This window comes from Phoca vitulina, unplaced genomic scaffold, assembly GCF_004348235.1.
Source record: "Phoca vitulina isolate PV1807 unplaced genomic scaffold, GSC_HSeal_1.0 scaffold28, whole genome shotgun sequence".
Taxonomy (NCBI): Eukaryota; Metazoa; Chordata; class Mammalia; order Carnivora; family Phocidae; genus Phoca; species Phoca vitulina.
In genome coordinates, this window is record NW_022589731.1 from 568,320 (window position 1) to 588,289 (window position 19,970).

The 19,970-nt window shown below is 36.1% G+C and overlaps 1 protein-coding gene across 6 annotated transcripts in view; it reads left to right on the plus strand.

The window, feature by feature from the left end:
• Window positions 1-19,970, plus strand: part of BTRC (beta-transducin repeat containing E3 ubiquitin protein ligase) — a 169,716-nt gene that overhangs the window by 77,431 nt on the left and 72,315 nt on the right. For 4 of the 6 annotated variants that reach the window (XM_032423411.1, XM_032423414.1, XM_032423412.1 and 1 more), the window contains one exon: window positions 10,948-11,025. The exons of the other annotated variants lie outside the window; for them this stretch is intronic. In XM_032423411.1, the coding sequence (XP_032279302.1) occupies window positions 10,948-11,025 (78 nt within the window). The remainder of the gene's footprint in view (window positions 1-10,947; window positions 11,026-19,970) is intronic. 6 annotated transcript variants of the gene reach the window in all.

Consider the following 19,970-nt stretch of genomic DNA (forward strand, 5'->3'; position numbering starts at 1 on the left):
CTTCTGATGTGGAGCATATTAACATAATTACAAACTCTTTTATATACTCACAGTCATTCCTAAATTGATGTTCAAACCTTTGATTAAGTCACAAAGCTGAATGTGTTCAAACGCTGTGTGATACCTCTCCTATTCATAAAACAGGTAACTGTTTTAGCTTTTTTTTTTTTTAATCCCCATATGTATTGACAGAAATTTGTACTCTATAGCTATCCTTTTAATGGTGAAGTATTAAACTGCTGTATTACGATACATTCTATAACTTGAAAGTTAACAAAAGCACGTTGGCTGCTCCTTCATGCCCTTGCCTTGTCACTCCCTGGTGCAGCTCCGTCTCTTCCATCCTTCTTATCAGAGTATCTCAGTGCTTAGTTGAGCTTGTTTATCTTAAAAGAGCAGGAGGCAGGCTTTTGGGGAGTAAGCTACGTGTTCCAGTATAACAGGCACCAATGCTGTTTGACTTGAAAAACATTTGATCTCTTACATTAACAGCTCATGTCACTGTAATAGAGACTACAGCTGGGCTGTTGTTCAGTTTTCTGTTATTTTAGCTTTGAAATAACTGTTAGTGCTGCTCCAAAATCTCCGTGTTTAAAATTGTATATTGGCTGTCCCCCCAGGACTCGTAAGTAAACAAGGTGATATGTGTGGCCAGAGGGAGTATATTTTGTTAGCTTTGTTTTAAATAAGAACCTTCCCTATCTAAAGGTGGTTTTTGTCTGATCCCTGATGGTGTGCTGCATAACTTTGCTTGTGTAAATTTGTAGATGTCGCAATATTTTAAAGCAGATTTTGTTACTGTTGTGTGAGCTCAATAACTATTAATTATGGACTTTTTTTCCCTCAAATAATGAAGCATTTAGTTTTCTCAGGAATATCCTGAGAAATTAAGATATCCTGAACAATTTCCCTGAGTAGAGCAGTTTGTATAGCAGCTGTTGAAAATGGGCAAGCAAGAATTTGGTATGTTTGTTAGACTTAACTATTACTTAGCTTTATTTTAAAATACTCAGTTATTGGTAATTTCTGTGCCAGGAATACTTTGACAGTTGGAATCAAGGTAGCAGTATTTAAAGAACAGGAAACAAAATTTGTAAAATCGGGTTGCTGTTTTCTTCCTTTTTTAGAGTATCTCTTGTTTTAATAGTGATAGAATATCAGCTTATTATAGTAGTGGTGGAATGACAGCAGTTTTACTCCTTCCTTTCTTCTCTATTTTTAAGAACCTAGTTTGTTTTCCTCTTCTAATTCTTTTCTGATATAACACTACCAAGCCACCCAGCACTTTCTTTGAATTTAACCTAAAATGTATACATCAGCTAGCACAAGTATAATTGGTTGAAAGGCAGCCATCTATCTAGGGAGTTCTTCTAAATACCGAATGTGTCATGTGCTTTGACATGACATATTTGTAATATCTCTGAATACAGAAAGCACTTTCTGTGTTAGCTGTAGGTGTTAAAGCAGTAGTGTGTTTTAAGAATGTGTGCAGTGCAAATTCTGGCTTGTGAGGTAATGACAAGTGTTTGCCTGCATAGACAATATATTTTTCCCCCTGAGGTCCCCACACACCTAGTTTCCCTCAAGCTCATCATCTCTGTCAGGTTAATCAATAGGCACCGTATGGCAGAGGGTCAGTAATCAGTGTCATCGTGCCTTTAAATCGTGTTGAAAATTTGCTTAAAGCCTGGGCCAATTAACATCGAGATGATGAATGGATGGGAAGATGGGAAGAGCCTGACGCTCAGGGGCTTTGTGAGGAGGAGATGCTCAGCTGTTGAGCAGCAGACACCAGCGAATAAAATCAGCCATTCATGTGAGCTCAGTCCACCCACTCTTAATGATAATGTCAATCTAGCAAAATATATACACATTGGAGTTGTCACGAGTTCATAAATCAAAGGAGTTTGTCAAAGGCATTCAGATTAACGAGGCAGCAGCAATAACAAGTCAAATTTGCATAGAGAATTGCTCGAATCTCAGTAAATTATGATCCTGTTTTTCATTTGATTATTTGCTAATGTCTCAAGAGGGAGAATGATTATATTAGCATGCAAAATCTACTCCAGAAGTAGAAATCTGAAGTATAGAAGACCAGCACACTATGACAATTAATCAGTTTCTGCATACTAGCATAAATGCACAAGGCCCAGAAATGAACTTCTTTTTTATTATTATTTCTCCTTGCTACTGATCCAAATGGTTCAGCTTGACAGAGACTTTATATTGCTTTAACAGTGTTCTGAATTGTGCCTGCAGGCAAGACATAGTTATGCAGCTATAACCAACCTATCCATCTGCCAACCAGATTGGAATTCTCCTATCCAAGGCTTCCATTAACCCCCACTGACAGCTCCAAACAGGATTAAGAATTTGGAAGCATAAAAAATAGTTGCTCTTTGCAAATATACACAGTCCCTTTGCATTTTGAGAAAGGCTGCATCTGTAATGTTTTATAATTAGTGTCGGACAGTGTAGCAGGAGAAAAAAATCTAGTTGGTGTTCGTTTTTTGTTTTACTTCTGTCCTAGAACGTAAGGCAGTACTAATGGAAGTCCTGTGTGTTTGGTTGTCTGAGAGTGCTTTCCCTTATGTCTGGTTCCTAGCACTGTGCTTGGATTGGTAGATTGCTAGAAAATACCACTTCTTGAAAGCTTTAACTGGTAGATCTTGTTGAAGTTTAGCAGGATAGGGAGGCTTTGATGTGGTTGTGGTTTAATCGAGTATGTCAAATGATAAACGTGCTAGAGAAGCAGTGTGCATGAAAACATGCCAGAGAATATTATCTTATGAGGACACTTCAGGTCCTCCCTAAAACTGGTCCTTGAATAGGATTCTTCAGTCAGCTTCTGAACTTAAATGACCTATGTTTGTTCCCATTGTATCCTAGAAGGATTAATTAGAATTTGTTTAGACACACAAAGGGTGTTTTATTTATGTCATCTTTCACTGAAGAGTTTAAATTATTTTTATCCATGTAGTTAAATTACCTTTAACCTTGTAAAAGAATAATTATTGCTATTTTTGAGAATTGCAAATCATATGTATTTGGAGGCTATAATTAGCTTCAAATGATATAATAAGTTAATGGAAAAAATATTAATTCAATTATTAATTTACCAGTCATGCCTACTGTATGATGTTTGCAACTATTAGAAATCGGTCTCTAGATTTTTTTTTCTTCATGTGGTTGTCATTCTACATGATGATGATCAAATGACTCCATTTTTTAAATGTGTTCAAAGTCAAGAGTTATAATTCACCACAACTTACCCACTTCATTAATATAACTTTCCTGGTTACAGAATCCTTTGAATTTTCTCAGTGAGGAATGTAGCATCGGTGGAAAATGTTACTTCTAGTGTTGGAGCTGTTTTATTTATAACAGATGGCTATTCAGACAGGCTCAGGCTCTGTGGCACTATCCAACCTTGAGCAAGATGCTTATTCAAAGATTATGATAAGTCATTATGAGTGGCTTGACTTTTCATCACTGTGTAAATTAGTTTAGTTTTTCATTTGATTATATAATCAACTCTTGATTATCCATGTCATCAGGAGTTGTGTGTTCAAATAGATAACTGAAAACAGTAAATAAGCCACTTACTAGGTCATGGAGAATATTGCCCTAGCCATAAACCTGCTGTGTGCTATCATCAAAATCTGTCTACTTCTTGTTTTAGACACCAAAACAAACAAACAAAAAACCAAAAAACCCAGCTCTGAAGAATCAGGGATGCTTTGCTTATCTACAGAAGAACTTTTCTTTCTTAATCAAGGGTGGGCAAACTTTAACTGTAAAGGACCAGACGATAAACATTTGAGGCTTTGTGGGCCATAGAATCTCTGTCATGATTACTCACCTTTGCCGTTGTAGTATGCAGGTTGCCGTAGATAAAAGGCAAATGAGTGGAGGTGGCTAAGTTTCATTAAAACATTATTTGCAAAAACTCTATTTGGAGCAGGAGCTTACTAACTCTAAGTTGTCATACTGGCATGATAAGTGATGGGATAGTAGGACTGTAGTTGGGTTATCACTTTGAAGGTTTTCTGCTTTGAAAACCTTTTTTAAAGCTAGCTGGACAGTGTGAGTATAGGGCTTCAATTATTTATTGAGCACTTATCCAAATATTATGTAATGTGTTGCAAAGTAGAGGGAGCCACAAAGACTTCACCCAAAAAGCTTTCAATGTTACTGGGTAGTTGAGAGTAACATGCAAACATTTATCCAATTAAGTGCTAAATTGTGTGGGCCAAGATAATGTTAAGGAATTTCCAGTAGAGAAAGATGGAATAGTTGTATGGTTTCTTAGAGAATATGACATTTGAAATTCATTTCAAGAAGGGGTGGGACTTGAATAGATTAGATTTTTTTCTTGTGTTTTTATAATTGTTGAGGGAATAACACTAAAATTAAGGATCCTTCCAGCCTGAAAATGTTGAGATTATGTCACATGTTTATAAGACTATGAAGAGACTTGCTTAACTAGGGCAGAAAATGTTTGCTGACGGAAATAACTTGATGTAATACAGCAGAAAATTCTGGAAGGTCTTGGAGTCCAGACCTAGAACTTCATATATGATTTCATAGAAAGAAAGGGTCACAAAAAGTTTTTGAGGGAGAAAGACCACCATGACATTAGTGGTATTTAAGAAAGATTTATCTGGCAATAGCATTCAATCGAACAAACACTTAAAAACTCCGTAATTATGTTCTCAAACTTTTGCTGAGCCACTGGAAAATGAAGATGAAAAAGAAACTGGCCCCGCCCAGAAAGAATTTTATAGTGTGGGGTAGGAGTGGGAAGCTTGTTCATAGAGAGATATAATAAAGGGAGATATAAAGCATAAGTGCCAAAATAGAAATAAAGTGCTAATTCAGAGTAATCAGCTCCAACTTGGGGTTAGTGGGGGCGAGAGTAGGGAGAAGAACGGATATGCATAGGCTTCTCAGAGAAGGTATCATTTTAGTTGACTTTTGAGTCAGGATTGTAATGATGAAGAGATCAGGAACGGAGTCTATTTTTTTTTTTTTTAAAGATTTATTTATTTATTAGAACGAGCAAGCAGGGGGAGGGGCAGAGGGAGAGAGAGAATCTTAAGCAGACTCCCCTCTGAGCGTGGAACCTGACGTGGGGCCCAGTCTCACGGGGGCCCAGTCTCAGGACCCTGAGATCACCACCTGAGCCGAAACCAAGAGTCCGGATGCTTAACTGACTGAGCCACTCAGGTGCCCCAGGAAAGGAGTCTATTACACATTGAGGGAATAGAATTAGCAAAAGCACAGGAATAAGAGAGTGCTTTTCATACATTGGAGAATGATAAAATAATGTCATGTAAGTGGTTCCAGAGACTGATGGAAAGGTAAAACAGCCAGATTGTGGTTGCTATACTAAGAAGTTTGGACTTAATCCTGTAAGTGACAGAGAGCTATAAAAGGGTTTTGGGCACGGTGTGGGGTAGGGTGAGGTAAATGTCTTTTTAGAACGTGGTTCTGACAGTAGTGTATAGAATGGATCAGATACGGATTTAGGCAAGGGTATCAGAAGGCTATCTCAGTAGTAAGAGCACTGGTAATAGGTGTTGGTGGTCAAGACTAGAGTAGACGTTATGGAAATACAAACCCAGGGTTAGGTCTCTTAAAATAGATGACTGAAAGGAAAATTGGTTAGATACATTCCAAGAAAAAAAGGTGGGGAGGGGGGAGGATGAATAAAAATCGGCTGAGGATTTAAGTTTGGGATGGAAAGAAAAGTTGGGAGGGAAGGAGGTGGCCTAGGATGGGTAAGAATGGTAAAAGAGTGCTTTAAATTTGGATATGTTGATTTTGAGGCAGTTTATTTAAATTTATCATCTAAATAACTTTCTTTGAGGTGATTTCTTTGTCTTTTTTATTCACCCCCAGGTTACTCCTGGAAACATTTTATCCAAAATACATCCCTGAGATCTAATGCACAAGCTTCCGCATTATTTCACTTTATTGACTTTTTCCTATCCAAACGTCTGTTACTATGTCTATAGGTGTTACACCCAAATGCTTCCAGTTTGAAGTTACAATTCAAAGTTGTCAGCCAGACTTTTAGTCTGCCTCTTTTAATTCTAAACTAGTAAATGCTGGGCGAAGAGAGAAATATTTGCATTAATGTGAAAGGTAACAAATTATATAGTATCTTTTTCAGAAATATTTTAATATGAAGCTACTATTTATATCATATTGTTACTCCAGGACTACAAATACATTCTGCAAATGTACTTACTATAATGAAATGTTCAATCTGAGTGTTACAAATGAGTTGTTTGAAGCAGTCAGGTTTTTCTAATTGGCTCAGGGTTAAGTAGTAGAATATAACTTTTATTATTTATATTCAAGGGAATTTTCCCCCCAAAATTTATTTTTCATTTATCTGACTTCTATTTTTCCATTTTTTAAGATATTTTCTTCTAGGTTTCATCTATTTTACTTGTTAATTTTTATTTTTACATGATTTCAGATTTACAGAACTGTTGAAAGAATAGTGCAAAGAATCCCCTTATACTCTTCACACAGATTCTCCGTATGATAACATGTTACCACATTTGCTCTATTTATACGTACATATATATGCTCACATCCATTTACTTATTTTTTTCTGAACCATTTGCAAGTTACAGACATAATGTCCTTTACCAACATAAGTGTTTCATTCTATGTTTTCTAAAAACAAGGACATTCTTTTAAATAACCACAGTACAAATTATCGAAATGAGGAAATTGAATGTATAAACAAATGGTGGTACATCTATACAGTGATACTACTTGGCAATAAAAAAGAAAGGACTACTGGGGTGCCTGGTGGCTCAGTCAGTTAAGCATCCAACTCTTGATTTTGGCCCAGGTCATGATCTCAGGGTTGTGAGATTGAGCCCCACGTCGGGCTCTGGGCTCAGTGTGGAGTCTGTTTGTCCGTCTCCCTTCCCCTGCTTGCACACTGCTCTCTCTCTTTAAAATAAGTAAATAAAAGATTTTTTTTAAAAAAAGAAATGACTACTGATATATGCAGCAACACAAATGAATCTCCAATGTATTAAGCTAGGTAGAAAAAGACTTAAAAAATTATATACTATATGATTCCATTTTGTGACATTTTGGAAACGAAAATTATTGAGAAAAAAATCTGTGATTATGAGGGAAAGGGGTTGACTGTAAAGGGGCAGTGCAAGAGAATTTGGGAAATGATGAACTGCTTTACATCTTGATTATGGTGGTAGTTACATAACTGTATGCTTTTTGCCAAAACTCATATAATTTTACACCAAAACAAGTGAATTTTTCTATATATAAGTTTTAAAAGTGGGGAAACAATCAGGAAATTAACATCGATACAGTGTTACTAGCTCATCTATAGAACTTATTCAGATTTTCCCAATTGTTCCAATAATGTCCTTTATACCATTATGTCATGATGCCCACCCAATAGTTACCTGTCAAAATCAAATGAAATTGAGGATCAGGAGGAAGAAAATTGTGGGTATGGGCTAGAGAGGCACTACTCATCCTGTTAGGTGCAGATCACTGTTTTTCAGTATATAATTCTGTATAGAGAAGTTTACCATCAATTTTGCTTTAACCCCCCCAAAATAATCTCAGATCACAGGTTGCATTCAGTTGTCATGTCTCTTTAGTTTCCTTTCACCTGAAACAGATCCTTAGTCTTTCTTTGTATTTCATGACGCTGACATTATTTGTTAAGCACAGACCAGTAATTTTTTAGACTATCCTTCAATTTGGGTTAGTCTAATGTTTTCTTATGATCAGATTGAGATTATGTGTTTTGGGCAAGGTTACCTCAAAAGTAATAATGTGTTCTTCTCGTACATCATATCAAGAGGCACATAATGTTTTATTTGTGTTTTTTTTTTTTAAGATTTTATTTGAGAGAGAGAGAGAAAAAAAAAAGTGATCACAAGCAGGGGGAAGGGTAGAGGGAGAAGCAGACTCCCCACTGAGCAGGGAGCCTGATGTGGGGCTCCATCCCAGGATCCCAGGATCATGACTTGAGCCAAAGGCAGTCCCTTAACCAACTGAGCCACCCAGGCGCCTAAGAGGCACATAATGTTAAGGTGGTGTCTACCATATGTCTCTACTGTGAGGTTATTGTTTTTCCTTTTGTAATTATTAAATATCTCATGGAGCCGTATTTTAAGATTATGTAACTATCCTGTTACTTGTTTAACTTTAACCCACTAATTTGTGGCATGAGTCTTGCTTTTATCAAGTGGTTACCCTTAAATAGAAGTTACTGGATATGATTTAGTTTGATGACCCAGACAGTTAATGAACATTGCTTATTGGGATGCATCATGATAAAGATAAGAGGGATAACTGTGCTGCTGAGCTCTCCTGGGTGATGTTGGAGAACACACAGGCTTTGAGAACCGCTGAGGTGACCACTTAGTTATACAAGGGTGTTTCATCATTTCCCTCCACCCTCAAGACTGTAAACTATTCATCTCCTATTTGCTTTTTTGCTGGCTTTCTGGCTCTCCTCTTCACTGTTAGAAGGGTACCTTACTCCTTGCTCCTGATATCATGACTTGTTAATGTCCCTACCTCTATTTTAAGGTAACAACAGAGTCAAATTTAGTGATACCCCCTCAACAGCTCCTCATCTAAATCAGATAAAATAGAGGGTCAGGAGGAAGAAAATTGTGGATATGGACTAGATGCTGCTCATTCTATTACATTCACATTACTATTTTTACTATGTAATTTAGTACATAGTTTGCCATCAATTTTGTTTCACCCCAGTCACCTATAGAGTTAAAATGCGATTTATAATAACTTCACTATTACAAACTTCTACCAAAATAGGCTTCCAAGTTTATTATGATGATATTTTAACAAAACATAATTAATGTTGAAATATAGGACTTTACATTGAATTAAACCAGTTTGGATTATAAATGATATTTTATTTAAAGGAGGGTGGAACTTCATGGTCTGGGGAATAGTTACTTGCAAGTTTTAAGTTTATAATTCAGTACTGGCTTAAGTTTGTGTTACATAAAACACTTAATTTTAGAATTTAAAAGTACATATAACATAAAATTTATCATCTTAACCATTTTTTAAGTGTACGGTTCAGTGGTATTAAATATACTCATAATATTTTGCAACCATCACCCCTATCCATTTCCGTAACTTTCCATCTTGTAAAACTGAAACTCTATACCCATTAAACAATAATTCCCCATTCCCCTACTTCTCCCAGCCCCTGGCAACCACCATTCTGCTTTCTGTATGATTTTGACTACTTTTAAGTATCTCATATAAGTGGATTGATACAGTAATTATCTTTTTGTGACTGGCTTATTTCACTTAGCATAATGTCCTCAAGGTTCATCCATGTTGTAGTATGTACCAGAATTTCCTTACTTTTTAAGGCTGAATACTGTTCCATTGATGTATTACACCACATTTTATCCCTCCATCAGTCATTGGACACTTGGGTTGCTTCCATGTTTTAGCTATTGCGGTTAATGCTGCTCTGAACACAGGTGTACAAATTATCTCTTGAGACTCTGCTTTCAGTTCTTTTGAGTATATATCCAGAAGTGGAATTGTTGGATCATATGATAATTCTGTTTTTAATTTTTGAGGAACCACCATACTGTTTTCCACAGCAGCTGTATCCTTTTATATTCCCACTAACAGTGCATAATAGTTCCAATTTCTCAACATCCTTGCCAATATATATTTTAGTTTTTGTCTGTTTTTGATAGAGCCTTCTTAATGAATGTGATGTGGTGTCTCTGTGTAGTTCTGATTTACATTCCTGAAATGATTAGTGATGTTGAATATCTTTTCATGTGCTTGTTGGCCATTTGTGTATCTTCTTTAGAAAAATGTCTATCCAAGTCCTTTGTGCATTTTTGAATTGGTTTGCTTGGGGTTTTTTGTTTGTTTAGTTTTCTCTATATTCTGGATTTTAAAAAAAGATTATTTATTTTAGAGAGAGTGTGCACGCGTGTGCACATGAATTGGAGGGGAGGGGCAAAGGGAGGGGGAGAAAGAGAATCCTAAAGCAGACTCCCTGCTGAGCGCAGAGCCCGACGTGGAGCTCCTCCCAGGACCCCAAAATCATGACCTAAGCTGAAATCAAGAGTCAGCTACTTAACCAACTGAGCCACCCAGGCACCCCTATATATTCTGGATATTAATCCTCCATCAGATACATGATTTGCAAATATTTTCTCCGATCCCATGGGTTGCTATTTTATTACTCTGTTGATATTTAGAATTCTGAAGTCACTTTCAAGTGGATTGTTGTTTTTTCCCCTCTTCTTAAGTATTTAAAAAATCCCATTGACATTTATGGTCTTCTAGCTGCCGTTTGAGGTGATAGTGGCAAGAATGGACTCTAATTTTAAACCATTGATGAAATGATGTTGTTTTGAACTAAGTACTATGTTATTTTTAATAAAAGAAAATCAAATCTGAGAAGAGGAAGAAGAGAAAGAACTATTTATTTTAGGATCCAGACTTTGAGAATTTCTAGTGACCAAACATTTACTATAGTTTAAAACTAATTATTTAAAAGAGAAGGTAATAATCATGGTTTAAGTTATTGCCAGCTAAGTATAAACTGGAGCTTTCTTGTGTCCAGTGTCAACCTGCATTTTCAAAGAGCAATAAACTAGATTTCTAATGACTGTGATCTGCTGGGCAGTGCTTAAATATAGATGAAATACTTTCCACCTAGGTCCCTACTTACATTTATTTATATACATGGGCATATGTTTTCCTCTACATAAGTGTATGTCTGTATGTATATAAATCTTCAAATGAATAAATGCAGAAATATACATGGTATTCTAGCTTACAGAATTAGAAATGTAATTCAGTTTACTCCCACAGAATAAGATTGAAGATAATGAGAACTGAATTAAAGCTTACTTTCTTTCACAGAATTCCTCAGAGAGAGAAGACTGTAATAATGGCGAACCCCCTAGGAAGATAATACCAGAGAAGAATTCACTTAGACAGGTATGAAATTCAGTCTGTCTTAAAATAAAAAGCTACCAACAACAAAACAAAAGACAGGAAACCCTCAATTTGCCATTCGTTAAGCACTGGAGCTTAAATTAAAAGTACTCTGAAGTTGAGGTGGCTATAGCCATCAATTTCAATCCGGTAACATTGTTTTCCCAGTTATTTAAAAATATCCTAGGTGTACAAGTACAGGACAGGTCGATTGCTTACGTTTAGTGAAAACAACATCAAAGAAAAGTTTTCTTGTTCAGGAAAAATAACTTGAAATGCTTCTTAAGTGCAAATAGAATAGTTGGCTTTAAATCTTATTTTCCTTGTGAGATTCTTAATACATTTTTTAAAAATTAACAATCAGAAGGGATCTGCCTCTAGTGAAGTTAGCTCCTTTTAGTCTGAGCAGTATTTGTTTGCCTTTTCTAAAAGTAAAGGCCATTATTGATGATAACTTTAAAAAAATTTTTTTCCTCCCTGTACGCCACTCCCCAAAGGTAACACATTTTACTTTGAAAGTTAATTCCATGGTGCTCTCTTTTTTAAAATTAAAATGTCCAAAAACATTTGCTTAAAAAATTTGCTCTTCTCACTGCCTTCAGCAACCTCTAACATCTTCTGTCTCCCACTAGCAACAAAAACAAGTTCTTACAGTGTTGCCAGAGAATAGGTATACCACCTCTTCACTTTTGGATAAGATGAGCACCAACAGTAGCCAAAATAATTTCAATTTACTTACACTTAGAGCATTCTTAGGAAAAAAAAAAAGAGGTCTAATATTTGTTTAGTGCCCACCACAAACCTGCTATTTGTTTCATTCCATCCTCACAATCACCCTACAAAGTTGGAAGATAGGGCCTCCAATTATAGATGAAGAAAATGGAGACTGAGGGAGGTTGGATGACTTGCTTATTAGCTCGTCAGTGATTTAAAACCCAGATCTCAATGTTGCTCAAGCATTTCTACTTCTGCCTTCTGATTCCAGTTCATATTACAGTGTTAATGTAGGGAAAAAGTACTTGACACTGTGATATACTCATTTTTTATTTACTATATGGTAAAAATTTGGGGATGGGCACTTTTCCTTTTTGATAAAAATAATTGTTTAGTAAATAGAACTGAATCCATTCAGGAAGCTTTTATAAAAAACCTGAATGATTAATAATTGATACTGTGTAGTTACAACTTTAACTATTTGGAGACAAACACCTGATATATAAATCTAAATAAATAGAACAGTATTGAGTAAGATAAATTTAGATGTGGAAAGACTCTGCCCACTATACAGAAACAACTGTCAGAAAACAATGACACGACAAAAAGTTTTGGCAACTTTATTTAAGCTAACAAACGAATTTTCACTCTGCAAAGTTATAAATTAATTTTAATAGGCTGATCCAGATGGTCCATTTGGAAAATGGATAGGCTGATCTGTTGAAAATTAAACTAAATTTATCTCTCTCATACTTCAAACTGAAGCAAGAGAGAGAATCGTGCCTATTAAGTCCAGCACATACAGATGGACCAGCAGGTCACACATGGGACTAATCTGATTCATTTTAAAAATAAATGCATACATTATTGAATCATTTTCTACTTGCAAGATCAGTTGTGTGCAGTATTTGAAAGAGATATGCTGTGGCTTTTTCACTGCTTTTTAGCAGATTCACTTCACCCTCTCCACTTTAATATAACAACCATTTTGTTTTTGTTTTTGTCTTTCCTCCTAGTGCTCCAAAATGATTTTTCTAATATCTGTCATTCAGTGTTGAGATCCAAGCTCTGGAGATTAATTAGGTCACGAGGCTTTTTCCCCTCCTCTCTTTTGTAAAGGGCTTTATCTCTATTCTCTTTATGAAGAGCATGAACTCAGTGTTCTTGGAAAGAGAAATGGCCTTTAGAAACAGGGAAGTAGGAGATCCTCCTGGGGCCCTCTGAATCTTTTAGCTTCTGGGTGTTTTAACAGCCCCATGAATGCAGATTTGTAAATTTATTGCAGTGCCATCTGGTTTTTTGCTCGAACCAGATTACTGTTGGCTTGTGTCTGTCTATTGTGGTGGTCACTCCCTAGGAGCTTGCCCTCTCAATCTTAGGGAAGAGTGATGAATAGCAGGGGTCAATAGAAGCGGGTCACAGGGCAGCTGTCCAAGATTGCCCTGAACTTGATTACCCCACTGCTGATTTTTTTAATGTAGGACATAATATATAAGCTGTTTAAACTCCCTCTTTTCTCTGTTGCATGACAATAATGAAGTGCCATTTGCTCCCCACCCACCCCCCTACTTTAGTCAAGTTGTACAGATAAAAAGATGTCAAGGCTGCCTAGTGTTTTACCTAGTGTTGATGTAAGTAGGATTTGCATCATGTAGGCCAATCCCTTGAGATTCTTTTGCAGATATTTCTAATGGGATTTCAGGAACTCTTTCACTGTTGATTTTAAAATACTCAGTTAACAAGTTTAGTATTGTTTTAAACTGATTTTATAGTTTACATATACTGTTCTTAAGTTCACAGGTGATGATAGACTATAACCACTGTGTGGTAACTTTGAGTTATTTAATCATTGGAGGAGCTGAAAGAAGGGTCATCACTACAATTCTTACAGACATTTAAAGGATAATGAGGGGATATTATGAACAACTTTAAACCACAGTTTTGGCAACTTAGATGAAATGGACAAATTCCTTGAAAAATACAGCTTACTGAAACCAATGCGAGGTGAAATAAATTTGAATAGCCTGATGTCTATTAAAGAAATCACATTATCAAAAGGCCCCCAGATGGTTTCGCTTGTCAATTCTATCAAATATTTAAGGAATAAATAACTTACTCTTGTACAAACTCAGAAAATAGAGAAGGAAAGAACATTTCTTGACTGTATTATGAGACCACCATAACCATAATTCCAAAACCTGACAAAGACGTTAGCAGAAAACGAAAATATTGAAGGAGAAAGTCAGGAGACACTACGCCCTGTGTCACCAAGCCATCTTGTATACCTGTTTTTCCATTTAATTTCCAATATCAGAAGGCAGGAGAGTTGGTGGGGAAAGAGAAGCAATGTATCCTTTTAAGTCTCTGAATTTGGGAATAATCTTCTTACCTCTGCGCATTAAGTAAAGTGTGAACTTTTGTTTAAAGAATGTACACAGCGGCTACAATTTTCTTTCTACTTTTTGTTCCTAAAATGTGAAGCCAAGGAAACCATAGCAACTGTTTTCAGAGCTTTTATTCATATCTGCAAACAAGGGCAAAGGCCTGGGAGGATACAGGAAAGTACTCATTACTTTTTGAAAATGTAGCCTTACAACATGCAACTCCTTCTTTGCTTCACATTGGTGCTAATAGGATCTGTCAGCCCTGCCTTTCTCTGTAATTGAGTAAATTGTGACCTCTGTCTAATCCTTCCCCCATCCCCCATTCCCTTTGTCTATGTGTCCACTTACCATCCTGAGAGCGTGGGCAGTGATAAATAAAGCATTGAGTAGAGCTCTCTCAACTCTTTGAAAGCAGCATGATGCCAGCCCTCTAGTTATATTTCTTTAAGTGTTTACGTTTTTCTGTATTCTTTCTCTTGTGTAGCTGGAACCCTGGGGATGCAAAGCCATGAGAGAGGCCAAGAAGCTAACAAAGTAGCTGTCTCCCTTGTTAGCTTGTTCCTTTATTCTTTAAAAACAAGATAAAAACCATCTGGCTCAGGGCATTACATTTTCCTCCCCCGTGCACCTCTATAGATGGAGACTTCACCTGCAGTGAGGGTTTACATTGATTAGGGAGGGAGCCGTAATTCAAGCTTCCATCCTCTTCAAGGATACTTTGCAGTCTTTAAAGGTGCTGACCCACTGAGTTAAACTGTCAAGGGAGGATAAAAAAGTATCTTCATCCCAGGAGGTAACAGCTGCCAGGTTTTCAACACCTTGCATGCTGCTGGAAAAATGTCACAATTGTCAGCTGAAAGAAAAATGACTCTGTTGTCATCTTCTGTTAATGACTGGGCCTTATAAAGGGAACTACATAAGCCTTTTAGAAGGAATAAGTAGATGTTTTCCTTTCCTACCACCATGCCCCTAAATTCCTATGTTGTTCTAAATATTACCTTAGAGTAGATCCATAAAAAACAGCAGTGAAGAACTTAAACAGCCCCATATAAGCATGGAGGTCTGATTGGCATAGTTCCTTTATACAGTTGGATGAGTAGGAGGAAAAAGCACATCACTGACACAGAAAATGACATTATAGTGTATATTAACAAAACAACAACAACAACAACAAAAAGTCATTCATAAGCCAGTGAACTGAGAGAAAATATACTGTATTTCTGCTCTTTGGAGGACAATTTGTTTTCAGGCAGCATCCAGATGGGTAAATACCACGACATTTCTTTTTTCAAGAGAGCCACTTCTTTTCTTCCTTTAGAAAAAAAAAAGAAGAAACTCACTGAATTTATTTCCTTTAATAACTCTATAATGTTTGTGTATGATGGCATTCCCTTCTTTCTGATTTGATTGATGAGGGGAAAAGGTTTAATGAAGTCCCTGATATTAGCTAGGCAAGTTTTTTTTTTTTTTCTATTTGTTTTAGGTTAGTCATTTTAATTGTATTGAGTAATTAGAAGGTACACACAGCCAGGGGAGCTTTGTTCTGATAATTGCTCAAGAAAACCCATTCCCTATCTGCCGTTGCTTTGTGTTAAGACATTTCTCCCTCTAGTGGCAATAGTAAGCATTTTGATTTGGCAGTAGGCGAGGTGTAATTGCAATATGACAAACTATGCTTAAGGGACTATCTTGTAAATACTTTAGTTTGGGGTTTGGCATTATTTCATTATATATGTGTGTTTTTTTTCCCTATGAAACTTTCTACCTCTCCTTCCCCCCACCCCCCGAAGTGTTTTGGGCTTTGGATGGAAAAAAATTGCCTGAGATGTTTATTAAAAAAAAAAAAAATCACAGTGCATCCTGGGTAATGTTTTGCAGCTTGACTTAATTTTAGTCATCTGTTTTAATTACCTATTTATAAAAATGCTTTTGCATTTGTAGACATTATTTAATACTTTGGAAGAAGCACCTCATTTGAAATAAATAAATAAATTGTACTTATTTTAAACAGTCCATGTAAAAGACCTTAAAGGTAATTAATGTAGGTCTCTTAAGTAAGACAAAAGTGATCTTTCCAAGTCTGATGAAGTGATTTGTTTACTTAACTTCCCACTTCGGCTGAATCCTTCAGAGTCTAATAACTTTTTTTAAAAAAAACATGGTTTGGTAATTTGTGTCTAGCTACAAAAACCCTTCTTCAAAAAGAAGCAATTTAATAACCAGCTTTCTTAAAATTACTTTGAGGAAGGAAGACTGTATAGGGGGTTGGTGTTTTGTTTTATTTTTATTTCAGTGTAATCATTCTTTGATAAATTGTGTAATCACTGACTTAGTAGAAAAAATATTATTGAACTCCCGGGTTGCAATGACCATAAAGTAGTGTATTTTCATATAGAGACTTGAGATATTGTGAATAAATTATAAAGGAAACAGCTTATATGCTGGTCGAAGTCCATATGGACCCAGTTCATTTTGTGTTCAGTGCTTAATGTGGATCTACCATTTTAAGAAAAACAAAAAGATGGGTGGGGGGGATGCCTATTGTGCCCTTTTGTATGAGTCTTTTAAAAATCTGCCCTAAGAGTAACTTGGAATGAGATCAGATACAGCATTGCATCCATTGAACGAGATTGGGTAGCATCAGTGTGGCATTTTTAAAGCCCAGTTCCAGCTTCCCTAGATGTCGCCTGGTAGTTTGCTTTTTCTATCCCATATTCTTGCTGGGGACTTGATTTGATGTTACCATATATCTGAAGGTTCCTGTCTACCCCCCCCCTTCCTGCCCCCCATTCACTAGCCATTTTCATTATACTATATCTTGTTTTGCTATAGGGCTGCTGAACAGATTTCTTAAGCAGCTTTTTGCAAGGTTAAAAGAATGCAGCTTGGTAACAAGTTTGTGTCATTTTAAATATATACCTTCTAGTAAATAAGGAGAAGTCTGGCAATCAATCCCTTTTAGTGTGTTGTATGTTTCACCTGACAACTAAACCTTCTATTGATTAGCCATTACTTTGTTAGATAATCCTATGTCATTGAATCCATTGTAAAAAATTAAACTCTTTAAAATGTTTTACCCTAGCAGCACTGTGAAAATTGAAAACTTGTTCAGAATTACAGCCTGCTTTCACAAAGAAGGTAGTTTTCAGCAAGGCATCTTACTGGTTTATGCTTATGTGCTTTATATGCAATATAAAAACGTATTGAAGTACTCCAACGCAAAACTCTTTGCTTCTGGTTCAGCAATGTAAGCTACCTTTTCAAATGTTGCATGGGGACAGAGCCTATCTTGCCAGTGGCAATTATACTCACTAGTTTAATTTTAGCCTGGAAGGAGTCTTACAATAGTAAAATATTGGATGTAAAATACTGAATTTTTTAAGCTTTTTTTTCCAGAGTGATCTTAGGACTGTGACAAATTTTAATTTACTAATCTATGTGACTTCCTTGGGGGATAAGCAAGATCATATACCCATTTTACAGATGGGATGGCTAGAAAATAAAAGCTTATGTATATCCTTACCCTAGAAACACTTACAGGTCTAGAACTGGTTTCCAAATCTATCTAATATTCCCCCGAGTGTCTTGTACTCACTTCTGAGGGAAAAGGAATTTTGGAGGGAAACAAATTAGTTTTCTAACCTGCCATGACTATTTTTCCCCCAGAAAATAGCATAATATTTTTATTAATTAATTAGACAAACCTTTAGTTCTTTTTCCCCCAAAATATTAACTGCATACCTTTATATTTTTATTGAAGTAAATTTTTCATATGATGAACTGCATAGATATTAATTGTATGAGTCAATGAATTTATAAGTCTGTCTGCCTGTGTAACCACATCCTCATCAAGCTGTAGAACATTTTCATTACCCAAGAAAGTTTCCTTGGTCTCCTTCCCAGCCAGTTTTCCCATTGCCAATGAATCAAACATTGATCAACTTACTCTCATAGCTTAGTTTCACCTTTTCTAGAATTTCATGTAATAGAATAATAGATTTTGGGGTCTGGCTTTCGGTGTAATGTTTATGCGATCCATCTATACTGCTGTGTTTATCAGTAGTGTATTCTCTTTTATTGTATATTCTGTTGAATAAATATACTGTAGTTTGTTTTCCATTCTTTTGATGGACACCTAAGCTACTTGCATTTTTATAAATGTAGTTGCTATGGATATTCTTATATAAAGCTTTTTTGGTGAACACGTGTTGAATACTTTTTGATGTGCTTATGAGCTATTCAGGTATTGTCTTTTGTGAAGTATCTGTTTTAAGTTTTTTGCCATTTAAAAAAATTGCATTGTCTGTCTTATTATTGAGTTCTAGAACTCAACTGTATTGAGTTCTAGATACAGGCTCTTTGTGAGATATGTGTTCTGAATATTTTCTCACAAGCTGTGGCTTGCCTATTTATTCACGGTGTGTTTTGATGAGAAGTTCTAATTTTTGAATGAAGCCCAGTCTATCAGTCCTTACCTCATGATTGTACAGATACTCTAGGTTTTCTTCTAGAGGGTTTGTAAGTTTTAGCTTTTACCCTTAAGTCTGTGATCCATCTCAAATTAATTCTTATGTGTGGTGTTCATTATTTTCCCCATACTTTTTTATTCAGTTGCTTTGATACCATTGTTGAAAAGACTTTCCTTTTCCCCATTGAATTACATGAGTGCTTTTGTCAAAAATCAGTTGGCTGTACAAGTGTAGTCTGTTCCTGAACCTCCTAGAGAAGAGGCTGCTGCTGGATGCAGAGCAAAGGGTAACAGCATCTGAGGCATTGACCAACCCCTTCTTTAAACCCCACATGGAAGACAAGCTCAAGTCTTCTTTCTTTTTAGAAGTGTGTATCAGTAGTGTATTCTCTTCTGTTATGTGTAAATAATGCACCAAATACTACACTGTCTTGATCATTGTAGCTTTAGTAAGTCTTGAAATCAAGTAATGTGAGTCTTTAATATTCTTAATTTTAATATTGTTTTGGCTATCATAGATACTTTGCATTTCTATATAAATTTTAGAATCATTAGCAATTTCTTTTAAGAAGTCTGGGGGTTTTATATGTATTTTATATATATATTTGTATATATTTTGGGATACACACACATATACACATGCATATGTATATTCATTTGAGTAGAATTAACCTCACAATAATATTAAGTCTTCCAGTTTATAAACATGGTATATATCTCCATTTAATTTTGTCTTTTTAAATTTTTCTAAGCAATATTTCGTAGTTTTCAGTGTACATTTCTTACACAGATTTATTCCTATTTAATATTTTTCAATGCTGTTGTAAATGTTTTCATTTGATTTTTGACTCTTGACCTTGTTTCCTGTCATTTATGAATAAAGACAATTTTATTTCTTCTTTTCCAAGTTATTTGCCTTTTGTTTCCTTTTTTTGCTTTATTTCAATGGCAATGGCCTCCAATATAATGTTGAATAGATGTGGTAAGAGAACCTCTTTGCCTTGTTCCCAGTCTCAGAGGGACTGTCTTTCACCACTAAGTATGTTAGTTGAAATTCTTTTAGATGTCATTAATGGGATTAAGAAAGTTCCCTTTTATTTCTAGCTTGCTGAGATTTTGTTTTATTGTTGTTATTGTCATTGTGTTCATGGAAGATACTGGTTTGTAGTTTTCTTCCTTCTTTCCTTCCTCACTCTCCTCTTCCTGCCCCTCCCTTCACCTTCCCTGCCCCCCTCCCCTTTCCTCCCTCCCTTCCTCCCTCCCTCCCTCCCTCCCTTCCTTCCTTCCTCCCTCCCTCCCTCCCTCCCTTCCTTCCTTCCTTCCTTCCTCCCTCCCTCCCTCCCTCCCTCCCTCCCTCCCTTCCTTCCCTCCCTCCCTCCCTC